General features: G+C 42.0%; 1 protein-coding gene across 15 annotated transcripts in view; it reads right to left on the reverse strand.

Moving 5' to 3' along the window:
* The window catches only part of Asap1 (ArfGAP with SH3 domain, ankyrin repeat and PH domain 1), a 308,734-nt gene that overhangs the window by 184,649 nt on the left and 96,839 nt on the right, over positions 1-27,246 (reverse strand). Inside the window, exon 3 of one of the 15 annotated variants that reach the window (XM_031359257.1) lies at positions 26,452-26,560. The exons of the other annotated variants lie outside the window; for them this stretch is intronic. Within the exon in view, the coding sequence (XP_031215117.1) occupies positions 26,452-26,457 (6 nt within the window). The 5' untranslated portion in view covers positions 26,458-26,560. The remainder of the gene's footprint in view (positions 1-26,451; positions 26,561-27,246) is intronic. 15 annotated transcript variants of the gene reach the window in all.

The following is a 27,246-nucleotide window of genomic DNA, read 5'->3' on the forward strand; positions in this document are numbered from 1 at the left end:
CTAGAAGATCCGCACTGTCAGTCTACCTTATACTTTACTTCCTTCAATATGCAGTCCCTCCATGCTCCAAACTTTCAGAAATTAGCCAACATATGAGAAGCCAGAGCACCCGCCAGAACTGCATCAGGTTCTAAATCTAAACCCACAACTTGGCCAATCCTTAGGTCTGCATGTGAAGATACATAGTGAAGTGGATGAAAGCGGAACGCAGAGACCAATGCCGGGACAGCTGGCTCTTGTTCTGTCTCTCCTTTGACTTCAGTTGAGATGAGGGCAGAGAATCCCAGGTCTATGTCCTTGTGGCCACCCTGACCTGAGGGACAGTCATGCAGACTTCTCTTCCTTGTCTTCAGGGATTCTACGCCACTGTCAATTTTTCATAATGTTCTGAATGCCAATTCGAGACAATCCTTACTTGCCAACCCTTTAAATATAGGTCAAGTTCAGAAGGCTTTAGAAGGCCGATCTATAAACCTTTGGGACTCTGATTTGAAGGCTTACCCTTCAAATATAGGTCAAGTTCAGAGGGCTTTAGAAGGCCAATCTACAGACCTTTGGGATTCTGAATAAGAGCAAGACCTTCAGGTCTCTAGAAAATGAAGTGGTCTTTTTCTTGACAGAAGACACCAGGTGTCTTAGGGTTTCTATTGCTGTGAGGAGACACCATGAGCAAGGCAACTCTTATAAGAACAACATTTAATTGGGACTGGCTTACAAGTTCTGAGGTTCCATCCATTATCATCAAAGTGGGAATATGGCAGGATCCAGGTAGACATGGGCCTGGAGGAGCTGAGAGTTCTATCTCTTGTTCTGAAGGCAGCTAGGGGAAGACTGGCTTCCTGGCAGCTAGGATGAGGGACTTAAAGCCATTCCCACAGGGATACACCTACTCCAACACAGCCACACCTCTTAACAGTGTCACTTCCTGGGCCAACTATGTACAAACCATCACACCAGGCCTATCCAGGGCTACCACTGTGGAGCTCTTCAGGACCAAAACGACTAGAATACATGTTGCTAGAAATTCTTACTGAAATAATACTCTATCATAACATGAAAGCAAAGCCCTGTCCTAGTGTAAGAGGAATTAGAAAATAACTCAGATTCTGCATAGAAATAAGAGTTAGCACGCAGCCTTTGGTTTAGACTGAACACACATGTTCACTCCTTCATTCCTGAAAATGCTTCAGTATTAAGGAGGGCAGTGTAGAGTAGCTGAAACCTAAGATCATCTAAGTTATTTGTGAAAAACATCAGCCAAGAATCACTTAATTTTAGGTTCCTGGCTTTATGATGTATCTCACAGCCTCCCCCAAAGCACATAAAATAGACAGTTTGCAGACAAAGACTAATGCAGCTGAAGTAAACTTACTCATAAAGAACCTGTTGGGGTAGAATACCAACACTGAGCAAATGAGAATGAATAATCTAGGCATGGGAGTATATGCCTGTATCTCTAATACTAGGAAGGCTGGGAAGGGGTGGAATGGAAGACTTCCATTCTATTAAACACATCATCAGTTTGGTGAAGTAACTTTGTGCGGAGGAAACAGTATAGTACAGTATCAAATGCTCACCTAATAAAATTATTAGATGATGCAGCTCATATGTCCCTATTGCTTTTACTCCTAGAAGTTCCTCAGTCAGAGGATATATGGGGGATAGGGCAACAAAAAGCAAGTGGTTTATAATACCCGAGTCCACTGGCTGATGTAAACTTCAAAGACAGAGAAAACGACAGAGCATGCCATCCATCTCTCACAAGCTTCTTGAAACAAATAAATACAGTTCCACCTCTCTAAAGCAAGAGAAAGGATAAACTAAACTGAAATCTGAGGAAGAATCTGCTTGTGGGAAGCAGAGAAATGAGGGGTCAAGTTCAGCATCAAAGTCACTGCAGACAATGCATTAATTTTGCATGATGAATGCCTTCACTCTCTTTGGGGAAATGGAAGGGGAGCAGAGACTTTAAGAGATATATTAAGCAAAATCATAGAGTTTTATTTTGGTACTGATTTGAATAAATAAGCATTTGAAACTACTGGAAACAGTGTGGTAGTGGCAATGTATTAGAAAGAGCTCTTATTTTTATAGATGCACACTGAACTTCTATCAATAAAGTTATATGATGGGAATTGCTTCAAATAACCTAGTGTGAACATGAGAAAACATGTGAGCACGGGAAACAATACATTGATGACTATTGAAGCTGGAGGCTGGAAAGGAGGGCTTACTAACCCTCGTGTCATTCATATGGTTTGAAAGTTTCTAATGAAATATTGTTTTAATTCCTAGCATTGAATAAAGAGACTGAAGAAACCAAATTTAACAAAATGTCCATTATCCAACTGCAGGTGTACAGGCTCTGCAAAAGTCACCAAGGCAGAAGAAACACATAGGGATCAATAACAGCCGTGGGCACCATGGTATTAAATTTATCTACAGATGAGAGAATTGGTATAACCTACCGCCAAACATTCAGCTCTCTATTCCTTCTAGATTTTAAGACTCAAACCTTTCAAGATCTTCTGGATCTTCCATAGTGCTTGCTTCACAGCTAGAAGAATGCTCCTGGGCTTAGCTTGGTTTACCTCTGGCCCTCAGAATGTGGCAGTGGGCCAGCACCAGCAGCTTCAGCACCAGCCACAAATCCTCTCTAGCCAGTTAAAATGGCTTAGAAGGTAAAGCCACCAAGACTAATGACCTGTGTTCAATCTCCAGAACCTACACAGTGGAGAGAACTGACCCCTGCCAGTTGTCCTCTGGCCTCCACATGAACACCATGACACTACATACTACCTACACACAAATACATATATGAGAAGCAAGGGAGGGAAGGAGAGAGGGAGAGAGGAAGGAGAGAAGGAAGGAAGGGGAATGCAGGTAGGTCTCAAGCTGAACACCTGGCCTGGTGACTGTCAGCCTCTGGATGGAGCCCAGTAACCTGTTCTACCAAGTCCTTCAGGTGAGTCTAAGGTGCAACAAAGTCTTAGGAGCACTGGACTACTCTACTTGTTCAAAAAATGGCTTTCTAGATCTTTGTAAAATACCTGGGCTGGCTAGGGGAAAACTACAGGGAAGCAAGGACATGAGAAGGGCTGAGTACCACATGGGTGCAGGCTGTGCCAGGCAATCACTCCTGTGTCATTGATCTTGGTGGGCAGACATTCCAGAGGCTACTGTGATCTCAACTTGCAAGTTAGGAAAATAAGGTTCAGGGAAACTAAATCCTGGTGATACATTTATGTTGCAACATTAAGGTCTGAATCTCAATCTGTCTTTGCCTAAAGCAGATGCCCAGCTACACTAGAGGCAAGGCCTAGCACTGACATTCTTCTGGTAGAGACAGTAGATTGGCTTGTTCAGCTTTTCCATCAGAGCCTAGGATTCTGGACTTGGGTTTGCCTCTATTACTCAACCAAAGAAACTTGGGAAGGAGCACCACAGGAGAATATCAAATGCTAGGTGTCCAGTACATTTGATCCAGTTATACAAGTGTCACAGTCACAAAGGTTACACAGAGAACAAGCACATACCTGCTTAGGAAAGAACACATCCTGGGCAGGTATAGACACTGTGTTCTGAATCTTCTCCTTTAGAGTTTCTTTTCTGGTTTTTCAAAAGAGGGTTCTCTGTGTATCCCTAATTGTCCTGGAATTCTCTCTGTAGACCAGTCTGGCCTGGAACTAGAAATCCTGCCTTTGCCTCCTGAATTAAAAGTCTGGGTAAAGGTCTGCCAGCATGCCTGGCCTCGCTTAAGAGTCTAATTAGTTTTCATGGAAGAATCAGGAATGCATCTTCATTAGCCAAATTCTCTTAGAGATGTAGTCCACTTTGGAAAATGAGGCAGGTGGTCTGAAGGACCAAGTAACTAAAATCCATAGCAACCCAGTGAGTAAAACTCTCTATGGCCTACAGAAAAATCACAAGTGTTTTCTGATGGGATACTACTCTCATACATATCCACTGTCTTCACCAAAACGAAGTGATCTTATATTGAAATGTTTTAAAGGCCTACTTCCTTTTCTATCTTTGTTGCTCTCAAAGAGATCATATGTAAATTTAGTTCTCCTTCCCCATCTCCTGCATTAAAAAGGAAACTGCTATTTCAATTTGCAATAATGGGTCAGAGAAAATAACTGTTTTAAAGGAACAATTCATGCAAATTTTCTGTACAGCTTTCTGCAGCCATAGCCTGTCCTTGTGGAATTCTGGAACTCCAGTTAAATGTCAAAGGAAGCAGCTACAATATGAACACCCGACACTTCTTTTGGAAGCAGAACAATTGTACTCAACATTGTAAGAGGACATCAAGAGGATTCAGCTAAAGAAAAATTTACCTTCAATGCCAAAAGTTAACAACCCAGAATAATCAAAGCTTAAGCAGTTTTACCTTAAATACTGTTTACATTCTGCATGACTTTCCACTATGAGCTCAAACTATCTTTGTGCAGAGGAAGACAATGAATCTTTGGAGACAAGAGACATCCAAAGAGACATCCTGTCTGTAAATAGATGCAACCTTCCCAGCTATGACATCCCTTCGCCCTTCCCTCTCCCCTTCAGATGGCCCTAGAGAGAACTGGCATAAACAGTTTTACAACTGGCCCTTAGATTGGCAGACAGCCCACAAGGCACTAATCAGTGTCTCAGGAAGTCAATTTTAAAATACAAGTACTCCATGCAAATGATCATTATCAATGGGAGAAAAGAATGAGTCATCCTCAATTTGGTCAGGAAAGGTTATTTTTTAGAAAGGCCATTGGCAAAGCTCTTCCCCGTAGGTCACAAAGGTAAGCATACTTTTCCACTTAGCCTCATGAATTAATTCTTCAAGACCTTTCACACTGTGATATCCCTGACCATTCCTCAGCCTCCAGACCACTTTTTATTAGGTACTCGACACACTGAAAGGGGGTGGGGTGGATCATTTGTTCAGCACCAGTGCACTGTTCACAATGGGGCTGAGCCTCTTTACAGCAGTTTACTTCATTCTCACACTACACAGCCTACCATGCTCATCTTACAGATGAAGGAAAATGGAGGCATGTGGAAGTAACAAGTGAACCAGTACTAAGCTCTGATGCTATTCATGCAATGGGGAAGTGGTCCCAGCAATGGTCCTGTGCTAACAGAGCTACTGATAATAGCAACACTAAACACCAGACCTCAGGGCTAGTCTAGGACCCAAGCCGCTTTCTGGTTTACAGCAGCTCTCTCACATGCCACCTATGCTTTTTTCCTCCTTTAGGAGGGACTCAACCTAGGTTCTTTCTTTCTACTACCTTTTTTTTTTTGCATAATTTACATACAGGGTCTCACTAACTTGCCCAGGATGGCCTTGAACTCACTCTGTTGCCCGCATAGGCCATGATGTTTGTGATTCCTTCGCTCTGGCCTCCTTGATAGATGAGATTACAAGCCTGTGTCACTGAGACTTCTTAAGAGTCTCTTCTTAATGGGAACAGATGCTTCCTGCCAAACATCTTTCCCTTCTAAGGTCCAGGACACCAATACTTTAATGACTTTTCCATCTAACTGGCAATTGTTCCTGCTCAGCATCACTCTTGGAAACTCTGAGATCTGTACCAGTGACATTCAATCTTGACTTGATTCCCCCTAGGTGGAGTGGTACTAAGCTTATCTCTTCTCTACTCCATGTAAGACTCTGTTGATTTCCTACCCTGAAATCCAGTCTCCTTTTCTCCTTGACAATGGAACTCTGTTTCTACTAGGACATTTGCCACTGGACACAGAAACATATTTCCTAGCTTTTCTTGCAGCTAGATGGATCTGTCAGTTCCAGCATTAAGTGACTCCACTAAAATGGTCCAATTTTGCTTTTCCTACTTAATTTTTTTTTTTTTTTTGAGACGAGTTCTTACACTGTAACCCAGGCTGGCCTTGAATTCACACCTAATTCCTCCATCTCAGCCTACTGAGTGAGTGCTGGGGTGGCTTCTCTTTTCTTTCCAGAAACTGTATGTTGTGAGTGATAGCTGAAGCTCTGGCAGCAATCTTTTGTTTGTTTGTTTTTTGGGTTTTTTTTTGTTTTTGTTTTTTCGAGACAGGGTTTCTCTGTATAGCCCTGGCTGTCCTGGAACTCACTCTGGAGACCAGGCTAGCCTCAAACTCAGAAATCCACCTGCCTCTGCCTCCCAAGTGCTGGGATTAAAGGCGTGCGCCACCACCACCTGGCCCAGCAATCTTAACCCAATGTGTGAGGATAAGAATGGAAGCTATACACCAAGGAAGGTAGAGGAGACAAATGAATGTAGGTTGGCAGAGAAATGGCCTGTTATATTAAGGCTTCAGTTCACTTGAGGCTCTTCCTCTCTGTGATATGCAGCTTTATCTAGCCCCAATTAAATCAAACCAAAAATAAAATAAAAGATGGTACAAGGTCTCTAGCACAACTCATTAACTGTCAGACAGACAGGGTAGCGAATGTTAATAAAGAGCGGTCAGCGTAAGATGCTTGCTTGGGAGTGGGGGTCCTGCCATCATTTGGTTCATCACACACCTCCAGATGAGGAATGACTTTGCTTCTGGCTTGCCAGCAATTGCTTTCCCCTATAAATCGCCACAACTGTCCATAACATAATCTTTACCAAAGCATCACAGGTATGTTAAAGAGAAAACATAAATTTAAAAACAGTGTACAATGTTTTCTTCCAGAGACGTATTCAGAAGAATGGGGTCATTTTATTCCTCGCTCGCCTGTTCCCATACCAACAAATGCCACAGAGCCAAGATGTTGCTGGTATTCTCCACCTCTCAGCCATCTGCCGAGAGGGAATGGCTCTAGTAGGGAAAACCATCTCAATGCATCAAAATGTCACAAGACTCTCACTGCTTGCTGCTGAAGGAAGAGGGCTGGACTCTGATTCTCTTAGCCTCCTCTCAGTGAATGTAACCTCACCCTGGAGCGTTTCAAAAAAAGGAGTGAGGGTTGTTCCGCTCTGAATCTGAATGGGCCCATGTCCTCTCTGAAGCCTTTTTGGAGTCTTGGCCCAAATCAAGCCCACCACTAATGCCTGTTGATAGCAGCCTCCATAGGCACTGACAGGACACCTGTCTACTAGGCTCCAGTTGGAAGGCAGTGAACTCCACTGTGAGCTTTGAAGACCTGGGGTCTTGCCTGCCACACTGTTTCTGTCACTGGAGCTAATGCTTTCTGGAATATTGCAGATGTTTAGTAAATGATCCCTATATAAATTCATGAAAGTAGGAAGCCACCCACGGAGTTCTACACATATACACACACACACACATACACACACACACACACACACACACACACACACACACTCACTCCTAAGACAGTTAAGCATAATTTGCCAATCCACAGTAACAACTGAGAACCCAGGTAATACTGGCTAAAGAGATGCAGAAGAGCTCAGAGGTTTCCTTTCTCTAATACTCTGTACAGGCAGCAAGAGCAACTCTGAGACCATAGGAGAGGAATAGGCAGCAATAAAAACTGAAGTGACAAAGGGAGGGAACACTGGATCTGCTGGGGAAGAGCTGCAGAAATGGCTGCTACACTTCTACAGAAATTCTAAAATAAGGAACAGGAAATTCTTCACAAATGGTTTTATAAAAATCACCCACTGGTGGTTTCTATGACAAGACAAAAACAGAAAAGCACTTTCTAATAGTTTGATGGAACCATGGACCAGATGGTGTTTTCTGGAGACGAGCATTTGCTGTGCTTTGGGGTTACAGGGAAACACATTTCCAGGAAGATCTCCTTGTGTTCTCAAAGCAATGGTGTGTGTGTCAGCTGGTCAAACAACCTGGCCAGCAGCAATCCACATGGCAAATGAAAACTCATGGTTCTCTAATTCTCTAACTACCTCTGTCCTTTCAACATACTATCCCAGCTGATCACTCTTAATAGTTAGGGAAGGTATATTCTGCCTTCAAAGCCTTCAAGACCTTAAAACTGATGATATATGCCAGAGAACATGGCTGAAACTTTTTTCATGTTTCAGGAAAAACAAAAACAAACAAACAAACAAAACTGTTCATGGGCCAGGTGGTGGTGCACAACCTTTAATTCTAGTACTTGGGAAGCAAAGGCAGGTGAGTGCAAGTCCAGCCTGGTCTACAGAATGAGTCACAGGACAGGCAGGGCTATACAGAGAAACTCTACCTCAGAAACAAAAAAGAGGGGGCAGTGAGGATGGACAGACAGACAGACAGGAGAAAACAAAGAAGGAAATTGTCCATGGAAATGGAAAATACCATCAATACAAAAAATCCATTTCCTCCAACAACAATTTGTGGCCCCAGCACTACTCCTCAAGAAAGCTGTGAAGGGAACTCTGAAATATAGATACAGATCTGAAAGGTGGGCTTCTGCATCATTTGAATAAAAAGTGTAAGAAAATTGACAGCACTCATTAGATCCTATGAAATAGGATGCCACTGTTGGCTTGCCAAAGTGTTTTACAATGTTCACATCCTCTGCAGGAAGAATTGTAGGTATTTGGAGAAGAAACAGAAAAGGGAGATGAACACCTTGGTAGAAATGCTCAAAAGATGGCAAGCAAAACCTGTAAAGCCAGAAATAGAATGGTACCTTCACTTAAGTCTCTGTGGCATTGACTCACATAGCCAGATACAGCCTACAGCTGCTGCTAATTTTAAGATAGTCCTGTCTGTCCTGTAAGAAAATAAGACTAAAAAGGAATAATAAAAAAATGTTGAGCAAAATGCCTGACACTTATCTAACAGACTGTGGTAACAGTGAATGAAAGGTAGTGAACCCAAATCAAGAGGTAGTGAGGTCTTGCCCCAGGACCTAGAGAGGGAGTGGGCGTCTTCCATGTGGGATGTGAGAACACTGTGCAGTCAAAAACGAGCAAATAGCTACACACCCAGGCACGGGAAGTTACAGCTCACTCTCCCTGTGAAGACAAGCCTCACTCATGAACACCAGTGGGTACATTAACTCATGTTAACACAGAACATGCTTTGTGCAAAAGCCTTAGACCCAGCAACTCAATTTCCAAGGTCCCTTCCTAAAAGTTTGCTAGAAAAAGTGAGTAGAGAATCATTAAAAGCAAAACAAAACAAATAAACAAAAGAAAGGTAGACTGGAGACATTGCTCAGCGATTAAGAGCACCAGAGTTCAGTTCCCCACATTCATATCAAATGGCTCACAACTGCCTGTAACTCCAGTTCCGAAGGTTCGGGCATGCCTGTGGTGCACATAAACTCATGTAGGCATACACACATACACATTTTTGTTTTATAAAGTTGAAAAGGAATGGAGAAAACCAATATTAATAACTACAATAAAAATATGTAAAATGGCACAGGCAGAGGGTAAATGTTTTTAGCAACTGAGGAGACAGCCACATCAACAGTGGAGAATGCAGAATATATAGCAATACAATGCATGCTTGTACTCCATACATCCTTTATATGTCATGCATAAAATACCAGCTGTCACTATGAAATTCAAAAAAGGATTTTTATATGCTCTCATCTCATAGAATTCTCAAAACTGTGTCATGGAATTAAAAAAAAAAAAAACGAGGCATTATTTCACACCAGAAAGCTAAATTTACCATGCTTTTCAAAAGGTTTCATTGCAAAACATGAAATAATTAGCCTGGTGTGGAGGTGCGTGCCTTTTATCTCGGCCCTCAGGAGGTAGAGGCAGTAAGGTCCAGGACAGCCAGTGCTATGCAGAGAATCTGTCTCAAACAAAACAAAAGAAACACAAACAAAAAAGAAAGTATTACTGAGCACATATCACACAGATCTCTAGGGTTGGTGATCATGAGGAATATAGGGAGAGCTGGATCCATATCTATACTGCCTACAACATGGAAGAAGTCTATCTGGACAACCCTGAAAGGCTCTCTCTCAAAAGGAAGGGGAGGGAGAACATACAGGGAATAAGGCCTGACACTTAAGATTTAAAACCTGAAAAGACAATTATGTCACTGTCAGGCAGGAAAAACTGAGGAGGAAAACTAAGCCAAAAGCAAAACTCCAAACAAACGAAAACAGCGCCATCATAACCAACCTAGACCTCGCTTGCTCTATGTACCAAGGGCAAGGGACTTTTCTTTTTAGTGTCCCCTAGCATACGGTGACAGAAACACGGGACTTCTCAGTTACTACCAGACTACTGTGAGAGTAGAATTCCCCTATGGAAAATGGTAAAATTATCTGCCCAAACTCCTGACTAGGTCAGGAGACATCAACACCACTGTCCTAGTTCACTTCACCATAGAGAGCAATACATCTAGTCTTTCAGTTTAAGGCACTGGAACAGCAGGTAAATAGGTAAATAACCAAAAGGACAAAAACTATCTAACTCTAAAAGGAAATCTTTTTTCTTAAAGTCATATAAGATAAAGCAAGAGTACTGATTTAGAAAAATTCAAAATTCAGTTAACTGTCAGATAATAACTTGAACCTCTGTTATGTCATTCAATCTTATCCCAGAACAACAGCTATAAGATCTTAAAATGTAGTCAAATCCCTGCAGATCCTATTGACTTCAGCTCTGTCTGTCCACCTGAGCCTAGACACGTTTGACCTAGCACGAAAGCATCCGGCAGGTAAGGAGAGGCAGGCCTGTGGCAGGGTCAAGAAGACAGTCAGTGAGTTTGGAAATCCAGTCCCACTATAGTCAATAGAAACATGAATCGTGGGAGCTCATTTTCCACAACTGCAAAACAAAAAATGGACTTAGCAGAGTCTTAACAAAGTCATTCCACAGGTGCAGTCCAATCTATCAACAATTTGGTGAGGATGGCCCTCAAGCCCCAGATATCTGCCTGCCTCTGCCTCCCCACTAATGAGATTATAAATGAGGGTCACTATACCTGCCTTTCAAAAAAATGGGTTTTGAGTAGCATACCCAGGTCTTCATGCTTGTATTACCAACTAAGATATCATCCCATATCTAAATATTTAAACTTAAATTATTTTGTCTCCAATATTTTACCCATCTTTCTTATGCTTCTCTAATATTTTCATAATTTTTTAAATATAAGAAATGATTAATAGTCATTTAAATTACCTAAATACATCTACTCCCTCCAACCTAAATCTGAGTAAAACTGATATCCCAGAAAGACATAGTATATCTACCTACTCATCAATAATCTTTATCCAAGCTGGAGAAATGGCTCAGTAGTTAAGAGAGCATACTGCTTTTGCAAAGGACTCAAGTTCAATGCTCAGCACCCAAGTTGGGCAGCTCACAACCACCTGGCAAACTTCAGCTCTGGGGGATCCAAGAGCCTTTTTCTACTCGAGTCACCTATACTCAACATGTGCATAATCACACAAAGGCATACATATATACACATAATTACAAAGCAATACAAATAAATCTTAATGAAACAATAACCTCCCATCATCTCATAAACCCCAGAGAACTCATCAATTACTGAAGGCTTTAATGATCACAAAACCTATCCCAATGTCCTGGTAGATAAAATGAAGTAATAATGTAGAGCATTTAGTGCTGTGCTTGGCTCCCAACAGATGATCAAGAAGCTAAGCCTGATTTGGACTGGCCTCTTGTCAGACTTTGGCTTTCAAAGTCTGCACTGGAGCCAGGCCTGACCATAGCTGCTCAGCGTGGGCTAGTGTGAGTTCAGGGCCAGTCTGAGCAACTGTGATTCTGTGGCCAAAGTAAAAAACAGGGCTGTACATATAGACCAGTGACATAAAACCTGCTAGCATCCAGGAGAGCCTAGGTTCCATCCCCAGTAACAGGGCAAACAAAGCAAAATGCAGAAAAACATCACTGGAAGAGAAACTGTAAATACTGCATGAAGGATACAACTGCAGCTCCTCTCTCCAATGTCTGCTAAAAAAAATAAGAAGAAGAAGGCTGAGGAGACAAAAGAAGCTGCAACTATCAATACAGAGAAAACCACAGTCAGTGAGACATCTTAGAGATGCAACCGTAGTGATGACAAAGTTTCTGAAAGCCTGAGAGGAGGTAGGTTGCCAGGAAAAGACCCTACCAAGGCTGATGGCTTGAGTTTCATCTCTGGGACACACATGGTGGGAGGGGAACTAACTCCCACAAGTTGTCCTCTGGTCTCCTCATGTGTACCACAGAATGATTTTCTCAACAAAAAATGTTAATTGAAAAAATTGGAGAAACAAAAATGTATACTCTCAAGTTAATGCCAGAAAGCCTATTAACATCTGCTTATGCATTTTATGGCATCTGGGATAAAAAAATGAAAACGCTGTATATAACCATGATATTTTACATGTGGGTAAATTATGGATTTACAGCAATTGCTAAACACTGGTATCTTGCTCCTTGCTGAAGAGATACATTAACCAATCCCATGATACCGCTGATCTTTATTATTTTTAGGCTACCACTTATACCCTTCAGGATACCTCTGAGAAACATAACATACATATGTAACTATAGAACTGAAAGCAAAAATTTCAAGTATTATGAACCTTTCTTAAAAAAATTTTTGTACTCGATGAAGTCTTAACTAAAAAATAAATCATATTATTTGTACTCAATTCAACCCCAAAAGTACTGACTGAGCACTTGCTATGGCAAACCATCACCCTAAGCAGAGTCCTTGCCTAAGTGAACTTACAACCTGGTAGGAATGATAGCTGCTCTTATAAATAAGTAACAAAGAAGAAAGTGTAGCAATGCAAAGAGACTCAAAGACAATGCTCTAGAGAACAGCAAAAGTTCACTTTCAGAACAGGGAAACCTAGAACATTTCAAAACCAAGGTAGCCCATGAGCTGGGGTATTACCGCAAACTGTTCATAGGTCAATTCTACACAGGCTTCACAAGTAGTTTTTGATTAGTCAAACTCCATGGGAAATCCAAGACCCAAATGGGCAAAAAATACAGGAAATACTGACATCTATGTTGACACTGATGACAAATACACAAATGGGAGGAGGGAACCCCGGTATGGCTTACATACCACACAACTACTGCTATTCACGCTAGGGCAGTGTCAGGAGTCTCCATCTTCTGGGTGGTCGGATGTTTTTAAGACAGATTTCCCAGTACTATAGCAAAGGAGCTGCTCTGTTATTCTATTCTGGCAGGAGCATTACACCCAGCACTCTGTGGGGATGTAGCTGAGAGAGAGGAGTAGAAACCTTGATATTTTAAACACACCAGTCTGGATGGCCAGCACATTCAGAATCTAAAGCAGGCACCAACAAGTGGGCAAAGGCAGTGTTCAAGATCTAACTCTAGACCAACCCAAGACAAAGGTTCCTTCTTGCTACTTGCTTGTAATGCAAAAGGAAGTAAACATTAGAGCCATGTACTAACAGATTCATGTTTTGTGTAAAACTTTTTCTACTTCTCTCTACTCTCCCTAATCCCTACCTCTAACCATAATGTTGCACTCAAGATGTGGGGTGATGGTGTAGTGTGTGTGTGTGTGTGTGTACACATGTGTGTGCTCCTGTATGTCTTGCAGGCACAATTTGTAAAGTCCTCAGCATACTGTACCAACACAAAGCATCACTGTGTGCATATATGCAAAGCACCTGACACAGGCAGGACACTAAGCAAATGCTCAGTAAACAGTAAGCTGCTTCCTGTGAGGCTCTTTGATTAGTGGAGAACACGGCACAGAAACACATCTCTGCTAAGCTGCCTAGGCAAATGGTTGCCGAAGAGTTCTCCCTCCCTGTTTTTGCTGCAGAGATGCCTGGGTGCTCCTGAGGACACTACTCCCCAGTTATTACCCTCTTCCTTTAGAGGCTCAAATATGTCAGATCACCCCTCTCCTGCCTGCTTCATCAGCACTGCTAGGTACCCATTAGCCAAATCCTGAGCCAAGCATTAAACAAGAAGCCCACATTCTACGGGGGGCTGTAAGTGTCTAGTTAGGAACAGGTCGTCAGTTGGGCACAATGCTCCCAGTCCTGAAGGGAAGAGTATTACTTGGCTCTGCCCCAAGCTGGCACACTACTAACCTTTTGTAAACATTCAGAAATGTCAGCCTAATTTTTCTCTCTCTAATATAATGAGACTGGAAGCTTCCGGGGTAAGAAAACAGCAGATCTGACCAGGCGGTTGGTGGCGCACGCCTTTAATCCCAGCACTTGGGAGGCAGAGGCAGTCGGATCTCTGAGTTCGAGACCAGCCTGGTCTACAGAGTGAGTTCCAGGGCAGCCAGGGCTACACAGAGAAGCCCTGTCTCGAAAAACCAAAAAAAAAAAAAAAAAAGAAAGAAAAAAGAAAACAGCAGATCTGGAAAACTGGCCTAATGCATCTCAGGCTGTCTTGGAAGTGTGTAGGGTTTGAATCTAGTAACTGGAGAGTTGGTTCCATTTACTAGTCACTTTTTTAAAGTTGCAGGTAATAGGCTTTCATGATGATCTACATTTGACGTATTATTGTGCCAAAGAGTAAACTGAGGCACAGGGAAGTGAACTGGCTTGGATAAGCACTTGATGGAGCAAAGACATTAGGTAGCCAAGAGCTACCAACACATGCATCACAAACTCAGATGTGTTCAGAGGAACTTGTTATATCCTGATTTCACTATGTATCAATATAGGAAGCACAACTCATAAGATTAGTAAAAGTATGAAGTCTCTAATTCTATAACCATACACAACTTATGAAAGATCAAGAGTTACAACATCTGTTTTATTTAGATGCTTAAGAAATAGCTGGACAGGGGTGGTACACCCCTTTAATCCCAGCACTCAGGAGGCAGAGGCAGAGGCAGAGGCAGAGGCAGAGGACACACTGGTCTGGTCAACAAATTGAGTTCCAGGATAGACACAGTTACACAGAGAAACTGTCTTGAAAAACCAAAAACCAATCAAACAAAAAGTCTTGTAACAATCAACTGCATGGCCCACACCTTAATCACTTCATTTTTATAACACTTATTTTGAAAAACAAGAGCATTATCTTTGCTTCCTTAGAAAGTGGCAGTAGAATGCTGGCACTGCATCTACTTCAAGAAGCGAAAGGAGGTTCTGAGTTCTGCAAGAGCCAAGCAAAGGCAATTAAACCCTGTAACATACCTGTTTACAGATGAGAAGGCGAACTACCAAAATCAGGACCGCAGCTGCTCTCTGATAACTCTGCTTGCAGGCCAACAGAGAAGCAGTGCTTCTTATCCTAACTTAAATACTTTCATTGAATAAGGAAACAGAATACCCCTAACAGGCAGGATGGTATGAGGTGAGCAGAGAAAACAAAAGCAGCAGGAGTTAATGAGTGGGTTTGCATTCTTCCCTTTTCTGAAAACTCAGGACTTTGCATCTAACTTCTTTTTAGGACCCAATCTGATAATTTCCCTTTAAATGAGAGAAGAACTGGGCAAACTGGAGAACTGGATTCTTGAAGTGTCCAAAGACAAACAAAATGCCTCAATAAAATCTCTGGTAACAGGAAAGTGAGGCCAACTTCAGACACCACACAGTGAAAATAGATTACCACTGCTCTGAGCATACCTGGTTTGTGAATTGGGTAGCCACACCACAAACATCCACATTAAGATGCTGGTGCCATTTGTTATATTTTCCTTACTATATAGGCAAAGTTAAAGATGTTTGTCCTTACAATAAATTTTATAGGTTCAAATCCTCTAGTTTCCAGGCAAGGTATATGGGGTACACAAAGAGCACAGCCTTTCATTACAGCTTCAGCACCAGAACACACCAACACACAAAGCAGAATCATGTGCTATAACTACATGAAATATTAAATACCACATGCTGGGCATGCCAACAGCCCAAAGTCACAGCTAGGCTAACATACTTCCAACACTGTCTCTCTACACTGTATAAAACTATTGATATAGATGCTTTTTCCTTCCCTTGTAGATAACAAAACTAAGGCTCAAAAAGGTTAACTGATCTCAAGCCTTATAATTAGTAACAGTAACCTCAAGCAGCCTTATAAGGTGTTAACCCCCCAACAGACTGTAGTGAAATGTGCACCAAATGAGGAAATAAACGAAATAAACGGACAAAAGTTAAGTAACCTTTAAGGGGTTGACTTGAAGATCTAGGGGGAGGTTAGTTTTTCTTTTCAACTCTATAGCATGTAGCCTTAACTAGCTATCTAAATTCCCAAGCTGTGCTGCTAAAAGCCAGTCAAAGTTTAAGGGTGAAGTGACGTGACACCAATACAATGTCTCAGGATCGCTTCTCAGGGCATATCATCCGTCACTACCAAGGACTAAGGGATGAGAGCCCCCCAGCTCACTAACACAGGAAGGAACCGGAGTCTGCTTTTGACAAGTTCACTATTTAGTCTAGCACTAGTGTGTCTACTCGCAAAGCCTGTGTCTATCCTTTCTCCTTTTGTTTTATAAAACTTATCTCTACATCAGAAGCCCCTACTTAAAAGAAAGGTGTTGACATGCCTTAAGCAATTTTCCATGCAAATAAAACATATGTTTTGGTACAAACCATGAAGAACCTGGTATACATAATATAAGTTACTACTCTCGAGTTTCATTTTCATCTTCCCTCCAAGCGGTTTGAACAGCCTACTGGATACTATCACAGTGAATTAGCAGTGTGTCCTTGCCGAGTCCAGCAAAGGACAAAAACCCCAAACAAGTGAATGCAAATATTCTACATTTAATAGTGTTAGGATCACCAGACAGCTTATGAGCTAAAAAATTCTCTTGGGATAATTCCAACATGTAAGAGCAAAGCATACACTTCATGTGTTTCTCCACAACATGTCTCTCAGCCCTGGGGTCGGAAAATGATCACAGAAGCTCTCCAGGGATGATGAGCTCTCTGCTTCTTCAGAGTCCTTTTCCCTCAAGTCTACTATTTAAGCCCTTCAGACTCGGACAAATCACACTGCAGCTGGTATGTGCTGCATCTTCCAGGGCAGATGTGATAAATAATTCTCCCTACACTCTGGATCCACTATCATCGGTATTTGGACATGTGACTGACCCTAATTCTACAGGTGGTAAAATATACAGCCCTGTGATTGGTCTATTTTTCAACAGCTTTGTCCAATGTCCTTACATTGGCTTGGGGAGGGGCGGGTGCTGTGGCTTCATGGTGGTCAGGTCATTTGCTTGCTGTTCCTGAATACTATCAGGGCCACAGCAGAGACATGCCTGGGTCTTGGGTCCAGGTTTCTTCAGCAGCCCCAGGAGCCCAAGGCTCCCCAGAAATGCTCCACAGCACAATGTGTAACAGGGTGGAGAGCAGTTAAGATTTTATGTACCTCTTACCTACTTATAGGGCTCCCAAGTAACTGTAGCAAAAAAATTCAAGAGAGCCAATATAAACATGGCCTAAAATAGTGAAGTCAATTAAAAATCAGCAATAGTGGGGTGACAACTAAATTAAGCTACAACACATTAGCAAAATACTGTGTAGTCATTAAAATGTATAGTTAAAAAGGGCCCAGGATGCAATGTTTCATAGAGATACCAAGTGGACTGGTGTTGGGTAGGGGAGGAAGTTAGGGACTGGAAGAAAATCGGCAGTGACTGCTGGTGGGTATGAGGCTTGATAAGATGTTCTCAAATTAACTGCACAACTCTGCAAATATGCTTAAAAAAACCATCAAACTCTATGCTCTGAATGGACAAACTATAAATGCAAATAAACAATGAAATTATCACCGAAGTCATTGTGCAGAGGACTCAGGGAAGAGCAAAGGCTTTAACTATTTAAAATCAGTTTTGCAGAGCAGAACAGAAAATGCAGATGGTTTGTTTCTGTCTAACCCTACTCGTGCCAAGGCCACAGTGGGAATGCTCACAGTGCACTTCAACTCTGAGACAGTCACAAGTACTTCAAATAAAGTCTCATCTAGCTTCATAAGAATTCTGAGTCTGGAGGCTGGACGGATGCATCAGCAATTAAAAGCACTGGCTGCTCTTCCAGAGAAACCCATTTGCTTTCCTAGTACCCACATTGTGTCCATTAACTTCAGTTCTAGGGGATCTGAACCCGTTTTCTGATCTCTGTCAGTCACCAGGCATGCACGTAGTGCAGAGACACACATGCAGACAAAACACCCATACACATAAAGACTGAGTCTGAGTCCCTTACTTTTACAAATAAGACAACATCATAACTTAGCCAAGTACACACAACTAATAAACAACATAGTAGTTATTGAAAACAAGGACCATATGGACAAAGCCTACAGTCTTAACTCAGTTTACTACAGCAGCTAACAAACAATAATTCAAGCAATGAGAAGGCTCTGGCCATCCCTATTCTTTTTCCCTGGGGCAGCCTCAGTGTCAGCCTCTGTTCTCCATGGGGGAAAATCCATATGGTTCAGTCAGAAGCCATATTTATTAATCACATAGAGCAACAGTCTTATTTGTTCAAATAATTTCTTAGTCAACATACCCAGCAGCCTTAATTCACTACTTCTCTTCCATCCTGTGCCACAAAGGGAGGGATGACTGGTGTTACAGCTAGAGTCCTGGTTCTCAGGGAGAGATGGGTATAATAATCTAGTCCCTTAATTTGTCAAACAGGACATTTTCATTGCAGCTGGATCCAGCTGGAAATCTCTCCCATGCATATACCCAAAAAAACATAAAACATAAAAGAAACGTAATGGAGGAAAAATGCACATACATAGGACGAAGACTGGTTGGTTTTATCAAACTAAATTGAACAAACAAAGTCAATAGTACTGCTATAAAGAGACTGACCCATTCAACTCATCTACGCAGTAGACACTCCTGTTGAGGCTTGGTCTTGCTGTGCATTGTAATTCTAAGTGTGAACCCCCAAGAACTGGAGTCTGCACAGAAACCCAAGTGATGCTGTATGTCCTTGTCCCCAAGTTCTTTCTGATTGGTATATAAAGATGCCAATAGCCAAGAGCTGGGCAGAAGAGACATAGGTGGGGTTTAGGATTCCCTGGCTTGGAGATGGAGGACAACCAGGAGGGGAGAAGTAGGTCAGGAGGAGAAGTAGCATGGGGTTGGTGATTCATAAAAATGTGGCCCTGAGGCTGGCCAACTGGAGTTAAGAACAACCCAGATGAAACATAATAAATAATATCACAGGGCTACTGATAGGAAAGTAGATTCTAATAGCATAGAGGGTAGATCTCTGCCCAGCTCTAGTGCTGATTAAGGCTTATTGTAAATATAAAGGTTGTATGTGGGTCTTTTATCCAGGGAGCTAAATGACCCAAGTGAGGATAGAAACCCCAGACTGGGATTAAAATTTCTACAACATATTCTCATTCCTCCTCATCTTGGCTCAAATGGTATCAGACCTGGAATGTTCTACTTATACCCACTCCTCACTTCAGAATCCACATCAGAAAGGACCTCCAAAAGTCTCCCCAGCTAGAATCGATGGTGGTCTATTATTTGCTCCTAGAACAATCTGAACTAACATCTCAGCACTAACCTACACTATATAGCTAACTCTGCATCTGTCCTATTACCTTGAGGGCAGAAATCAGTTTTATTAATTCATTTATGAGTGCTCTCTCTCCCTCCCCCCTCTCTACACCTACAATAGGCTGAGTACACAGCAGGTGCTCAATATTGGATCAAATTAGCTGAACTAGGACCAACATGATGTGTTCCTAAGCATTTAAGACATAGCCTGCCAAAGAGAATCTGCCCTCTGGGAAAGTTTTATCATGAGTCACCCTTTCTATTCCCAGGTTGAAATTGTGTATGTATGTAAAGGGGGAAGACAGTAATAGAAGATTCCAACAAGTAATTCACATTTTACTTTATGATGTCTTATGGAAATTCTGCTTGTCTTTACATGCAATCCTTCTGGAGCCTATAGAAGTACTCCAAATGGGAAATTTTTGCAAGAAGTCAAGAACACTCTGAATTCAAACGTACAGCATTCTGGGGTGTTCCTGACAGAATGAAGAACCTACTTCTGCTTCTAACCTTACAGTTTTTTTTCTTTTTCTTTTTCTGATATCGTGTGCCCAAAATGGACCATAACCTCATTTAGACCTGGGGTTAAAACCTTCCTCGTCACATAAATGTTTCTAATGCATAGTTCCCCTTGATGCTGAACAGGGCTAGTAGTTCCCATGTGCACAGACAGAAGAAATAGAACCTAGCAGGCACACAAGAAATGTCAACTAATCTTAAATCTCAGGACTGTGGGCCTCTGCAGGAATGTTCCTGTCTCAAAAGCAAGGAAGGCGCCAATCATCCTTAGACCACACCCGAAAAGGTCAGCTGACTCCACAATGTCACTTTGCTTTTAGGCCCAATGCTCTGAGCTGTGATAAAAATTACGAGCCAGGCAAGCTATTAAGGGTGGCTGCCTGCAGAGGAAGGAATACTACCTCTGAGCTGTCCGGACTCACCTGTCAACTTCCCTTGGCAGCAGCTGAAGGAAAGGGTCCAGAGCACTAAAGAGTCGCAAAGCTCACTAGCACTTGCAGCCTTCATTTCAACCGATGGCTCAAAATGCTCAATTTGCCAGTAAATTACTTGTGTAAGAACATGAACTCAAATCTTAGAAATTAAGTTCAGACACGGAAGTTTAACTTGGCCTGCAAAGTCTATCAGAGACAAGATGCAACCTTACTTCTTGCCTTTATCAGTGGAAGTTTCTTGCTTTCTGGGCCTCGGTTTCCTCATTTACAACAACAACAACAAAAAAGGAGTGGAGCCACTATCAGGTTTTTGTGAGAAAACTATAAAGCAAACAGGTGGAACGATGAACGCTGGTGACCAGAACTCAGTGAAAATGTGTCCAACCCTCAAGATTCTGGAGCTGTCAACAACACAAGCACAGCATTTACAACACACACCTATATGTACTTCACAAACATATGTACAAATGCACACAGCTCATTGCACAGGGGAGGATCAAGAACCCACAAAGGCTGGGAAACCAGACAACACAGGCCCAACTAGAATATCACAGAGAGGATTCTTTCTGTGCTTGCTCGTAGTCTGGGTTTGCTTAGTCAGCACCTTTGAATCTAGAGACAGTGACAAAATACACAGAATGGCGGAGTTTAGGAGGACAACAGAAGTCCGCCGTCTTCAAGCCCCCACGAGGCTGCTCTGTTGGTTTAGCCTCACAGTATAAATTTCAGGGCTAATACCTGAAATTTCACACTTGACTGCTGTTGACGAAAGCTGACTTGGCTGTGCCTCTTGTGAAATGTACTGCTCGACTGTCAATTCAGGGTGCTTCCATCCAGGACACCACAACTTTTGTCACCATGGGTCCACAGACAATCAGCACAGGTGAATGAGCAGAGTGGAAAGAAATTCTTTTTCTACCAAGGCTGAGAAAGGAAACCCAATTTTACCCAAACCTATATATACCACCTACACATTAATATCCAATCCCATTTCAAACTAAGCATCTGCTTTTATGCTGGTTTCTGTGGCTATGTAACTCTACTTTATGGTATCATTATTATTCACTGTCAAAGTTAAAAATACACAATTTCACCTTAAGATTTAGAAAACTCGTAATTCTAAATCCCAAATGGAGTTTAACAACAATAGGAAGACTTTTGGAAATATTCCAGAGTGCAAAAGAAGCTTTAAAAAAAAAAATTTAAAAAACTCTAGGATTTCCCCCTCTCCTAATTGGCTGTGAGTAGAAGAGCCTATTTCCCTAGTTCAGCCCAGACTGATTCAGTTTCGAAGTCCCTTACCACTTCTTTCAAATAAAATCATGCCCTTTATTAAATATTTCCCTACCTGGAAGGAGATGTCTACTGGCATACTCACAGCCTCTCATAATGGGAATGCACATGCAGCTTGACAGACAGTTTCCATGTCATTCAATTATTTTTAGAAGTGTTTTGTTTTCATCACTGTTGCTATGATAAAAACTCAGGCCAAGAGCAACTTAGGCAAGGAAGGAGTTTACTACATCGTATCCTCCCAGGTCACATGGTCCACCATTGAGAAAGTTAGAGCAGGAGCCAGAAGGCCATACTGCTTTCTATTCCACACATTTTCAACCAGGATACTTACAGCCAAGGTAGTACGGTAGAAACCACAGAAGACCGCTGCTTGCTGGCCTGGTCTCAGCCTTATTTATGCTTACCTAGCTTTCTTATACAGCCCCAAACCACTTGCCTAGAGATGGTATCCACTCACAATGGCCTAGACCCTCCAATTGATAAATAAGACAATCCCAGAAATATAACCACGGGCCTTTGTGATTTGGGGAAGCCCTCAATCTGGGTTTTCAGATGGCTGTGTCAGGTTGGCAATTAAAGTTAACTAAGGAAATATGTATGTTCATTAAAAACTTTAAATTTATAGTAGGCAGAAAACATTTTTCTTTTTCCTCTTGTGCTGAGGTGTGAACCCAAGGACCAGAAGCACCCTGACATTGATCTAAACCACCAAACCTGAAAAGTGAAGAAGTGATTTTAAAAAAAAAACACTCAGGAGAGGGGTGCCCTGCACCTCTCCTGGATAGCTCAGTAGAGCTGGCCCTGGTGGCAAGCTGGACTCAAGGAGGTGAGTGCATGATAGCTGGCCCCACCCCTTGCCAGCCGCAGCATTGGGTAAGCTAGCCTGGGCAGTGCTGGAGAGCTAGCCTTGGTGGTGTGGGTATAGGAGAACTGGTAGGAGGAGCAACTCAACTACCAGTCAGGCCAAGATTCAAGGCTTTGAGTTGGCCCAACCCATCTGTGAACTGCTGGGGTGCATGAAGGGGCCAGTCCTGCAGAACTAAAGCCGCATGATCTCCATGATACTGGGCAACAATAGGATACAAAGAGGAGTCATGCAAGGATCCAGTACTGATAGTGTAGCAGAAGCCAGAGGCCTCTGACCAGACCAATGACAAACTGCAATGAACATTTGCAAAGTCAAGCTGTTTGGGCAAAAGGGTATACTGTGTGACACACCATGATACACTGTAGCTTCCATAGTGACACATTTTTATTCCTTGTTTCTTTTTTTTTTTCTTTTCTTTATTTTTTCCCCAGAGGAATGTTGCAAAGGAAGAGGGTAGACATAAAGGCACAGAAAGATGAGTGCATGGTGTGAAATTCACACTGGATGCATGACAGGAAATTCACAAAGAATCAATATAATGAAAAAAAAAAAAAAGAAAAAAAAAATAGTTAGGTTTGGTGGTATGCCTATAACCTTAGCACTCAACCGGCTGAGGCAAAGTTACTTTGAGTTTAAGGCCAGGGCTATATACTGAGTCCCAAAACAGAATGAGATCTTTTCTCAAAATTAAAGAGACAGGGATACACAGACAGATGTAAAATAGTAAAATGGTGACTTGTCTAAGGAAACACTCACATGAGAGTGCCAGTGTGACAATATTCATAAAAATTTAAGCACAAACTGGTTCAATCTTTCACCCTGCTCTTTTGACAAGTGGCTCTCATGAGAAGAAAAACCTGAAGGGAAATCAGAACTCTTTGTAGCCCAAACCTTCTTACTGCCTTCTTACTGTCTCCTCATTTCCTAAGCATTCATCTCTAATTCAAACAAGGTGATTATTAAAACAATAACTTTCCAGTGAGTTTCTCAACAGAACTCTCATTATCTTCAGATCAAGGGGTCATGCTTTACATTTTCTTCTTTATTTCTTTAGTAAACAGTCACAGCTATAAAAATAAAAATTTAATTTAGGATATCCTCACTATGAAACTGAAGGTTTACAGTAGATGGCCACAATACCAAAAGGTTAGCCCTCTCACTGACTGTATTGATAAACATAAAACCTCAACTATAAGATGTATTTATACATTCATGGAGACTTCTGGAAGGCCCACTTTGCACAGTATTGAGTAGGATGCCATATCTGCCCTACAGACACTAGTACGCAGCATCCTAGGCACAGGAGCAGTATGTGTAGTCAGCACAGCTAGAGCAGCAAGATGCAGGGATAAAGGATAAGAGCAAAAAATGCTCCCTTCAAGGTGCTGTCCAGCCTAGGTAGAGAAAGAGGCATCTGTGTTTTTCTGCCACAGAAGACGCAGGGGCAGACGAGAAGCGAGTGTCTACAGTCTGCACTGAGATTCCTTCATGTAGGAGAGGAAGTGGGAAGGCAGGGGGCTCTCAGTAAAGCTATGAAGAGGAATGGACACTATTCCTCTACAGCCCACAGGAGGCTGCCAAGGCTCACACAAAAGAAGGAATGCACTCATTTCCAAATTAAAAAATTCCATGTCATTGAGTATGCATTGAGTATGGGTAGTGGAAAGGGAGCACATGAAATGCTGTCACCAAGGCAGCTTCTCCTTTGTTACTAAAGTCTTCTACCAGCCTCCAGCCTCACAGAGACCTGACCTGCCGCACTCAAAACCAGCCAGAGTTCAAAAGCCAAGATACATAGTCTACTCTTTACCTCTGTAATGACAGGATGCCAATAACCATACCAACAAAGGAGGCCAAGCTGTAAAGCAAAGAGTTATCTCAATACTTACTCTACAGTTCCTCACAGCTACTCTAAGGGCTTAAAGATTACCTTCACTGTAGTGTGGTACCAAAACAAACATTTATTTGACAATGCAGAGGAATCAGAGACCAAAGTAAATGAAAGAACCTGTTATATTTCAAGTGTGCAGAAATCTCCGGTTTCTTTCACACTTCTTCAGCCATGGATCGAATTACAGGCTACTTTTCATGCCATAATATCAACATTAAAATCATTTGGAAACTGGAAATTTTTGACATCACTCCAATACCAACAACTCTATTTAACAATATGAAAGAGAAATGTAATTAAGTAAATCATCTCACTAACAGAGTGCCTTTGTCACAAATAAGCAACACTCCCCCCAGATTACCCAAGTACATATCTATCTGTCAAACTTCCCTTCCAAAATGCCCAGAGTTCCTTCCTTTCTTCAACAGTTTCCTTTGCTTCCTGCTCACTGCTGCCACAGATATGAGAAGCAAAATGTTGCTCTACTGTCCACCCAGAACTACCTAGGGTCTAGAGAGCTGGCACACGAGTTCCTGTCCTATGCCTTCCTCACCCATAAGCACTATCTTCCCCAAACTACTATTTTACATAATGTTTCACTCTGGTTCATTTGATAATACTTGTCATTTTCATCACTGCATTGATGACCATTATCTAGACAGCCATGGTACACAAGACCGAAGTTAGGCATTTAAATATATTAATTCATTTCATTCTATCATTCAATAATCCGCCAGTACACTGTCTCTATTCCCACTCACCTTTAATAGCAATAAAAACCTCTGTACTCATGTATATCAGACTATGGGAAGGCTAGTCTAAACCAGAAATCAGCTATGTCTAGAGTATAAACCTCTCTGGTAGGAAAAGGAGAAATGAAGTAATTTGAAGGCAGGTTCTAGGCCTGCCTTTGCCTCTCATGGTTGATGTGGATAAAGATACAGCAGCCTGTGCTGCAGACATGATGTCCCCTAAAGGCTAACATGTAGACCACGTACATATACTCCAGATGACTTTTGGGCTCCTTGGTCAGGCAAGGGCAGGTGAAGGTCAGTGAGAAACTTTTGTAAACACATCAACCACGCTGCTGATTTGGACCTAAAGAAGTTAGCAAACTTTTATGGAAATGTTTGTTCTACGGTATTATGGAATCACATAGCTGCAGGAAGTTAAAAAAAATTTTATAAAAGTATATTCTCAAAGACCCCTTCATAATTACAAGATACAATTACTTGGCCATGAAATTTCTAAGTCGGACACAAGTCAGGGCCAAGCTGTAAGTAAAGGAGACTACCCAACTCCAAATGCTATCTGGTCACTGCCACAGAGCCACCACCTGGGATTAAATAATGCAAATGAACTTCAGAAACAATCCTCTGAAAGCAATCAGATGACTCAGTGTGGGAGTTTACTGTGGCTGCTTCATGTGGGAAAGGGAGTAATAGGGCAGCAGGATGGAGGGTCTTTATCCATCAGGAAAGAGATCTGGTAGGAACTGAAGGAACCCACCTGAAAGGGAAAACGGTCATCATGTTGATGTCAGTCACCTAACAGAGCAACAACTCTACCAATCTATCATGGAAGGATCCTGTAACCATCATGAGACCTGGGAGAAAAGCTGGAAGGACATGAAACTCCAAACGAAACACAAGAGAACATTTAAGAGAAAGCATTGCAGGCCCTTTGCTGGCTCTAGGAAACAGTCCCTACACTCACATAATGATGCACACAGGCAGGCTCTGGCCATGACAGGAACTGGAGGACTACTGCCTGATCCAGGTATCTTCAATAAAGCATTAGTAATTAAACAGCACAACTGAAAATTAATAGGGCAATAAACATATTATTATGGGGAACTGCCCTATTACTGAGAGGTTTGAAAACTGCCTCCAGGTAGCCTGAAAATGTTATCAAAGACAATGGTTTATAACAGCCAAAGCAAACCCAAAATGCACAGATTATCTATCAAAGGCCACAATTGGCAGCAGAGAAAGAAAGACTCCACGTTTCTTCTATGAAATTACTGGCTATTAAAAACAAACAAAAATAGTTTTTAATTTACCCACCTCCATCCACGGAGATGCAACAACAGCTACCCAGCTCTGAGGAGATGATCAAAGCCACTGTAAACTGCACTTCACTCAGGAGGCTGTCCTGATACAGCGCGGGTAACACCTAAGATTGGAGGGGGAGGGTAGGATCATAATGGCTGTGCTCTCCCTGACTTCTGGTTCAAGAGTTATGGGAAGAGAACCAAACTTCAGAGTTAGAGAGTTAATGGCTGGGTCAATCTGCACTCATGCTACCTGGCCACATCCCTACAGGCCTACTTTAATTATCAGTTCATAGAGCAACAGCATCTAAACCAAAAACTAGAGACAAAGAAAAGAAAGAGACATTTCATTAAACCCTGTCAATGAGAAGCCTCTGTAGAAATGAAAATGTATCCTTCTCCCCTGCTTCCTCAAGACAGTCTGCCCCACACTCCCCATTCTCTCACTGGAATCACCATAGAATGGGAGCTTCTCCCTAGACTCTATCTTCTTCTCAGGGCAAGGTGTCCTAAAAGGGGAAGGACCACAAACTAAACAGACCAGTTCTTTGGCAGTGATAGGCCAGTAAGAAAAACTCATGCTAGGTCAACATTTTAAAACAATGTAGATCCATCTGTAACAAACCCATATGAAAGGAAAAAGTAGTAATCATTCCAATGTTAGTCATCAGATAGCAATAAAATGCACCAATCTGAATTGTCACTAAAGGATTCTCAGCCACCCAAAAATCCATTTTGTGATCTATATATGTGACTTATTGAAAGATAAAGCACCCCCCCCAAAAAAAAACCTCTCTAAAAACAGATC

The sequence above is a fragment of the Mastomys coucha genome, unplaced genomic scaffold, assembly GCF_008632895.1.
Source record: "Mastomys coucha isolate ucsf_1 unplaced genomic scaffold, UCSF_Mcou_1 pScaffold7, whole genome shotgun sequence".
NCBI classification, from domain to species: Eukaryota; Metazoa; Chordata; class Mammalia; order Rodentia; family Muridae; genus Mastomys; species Mastomys coucha.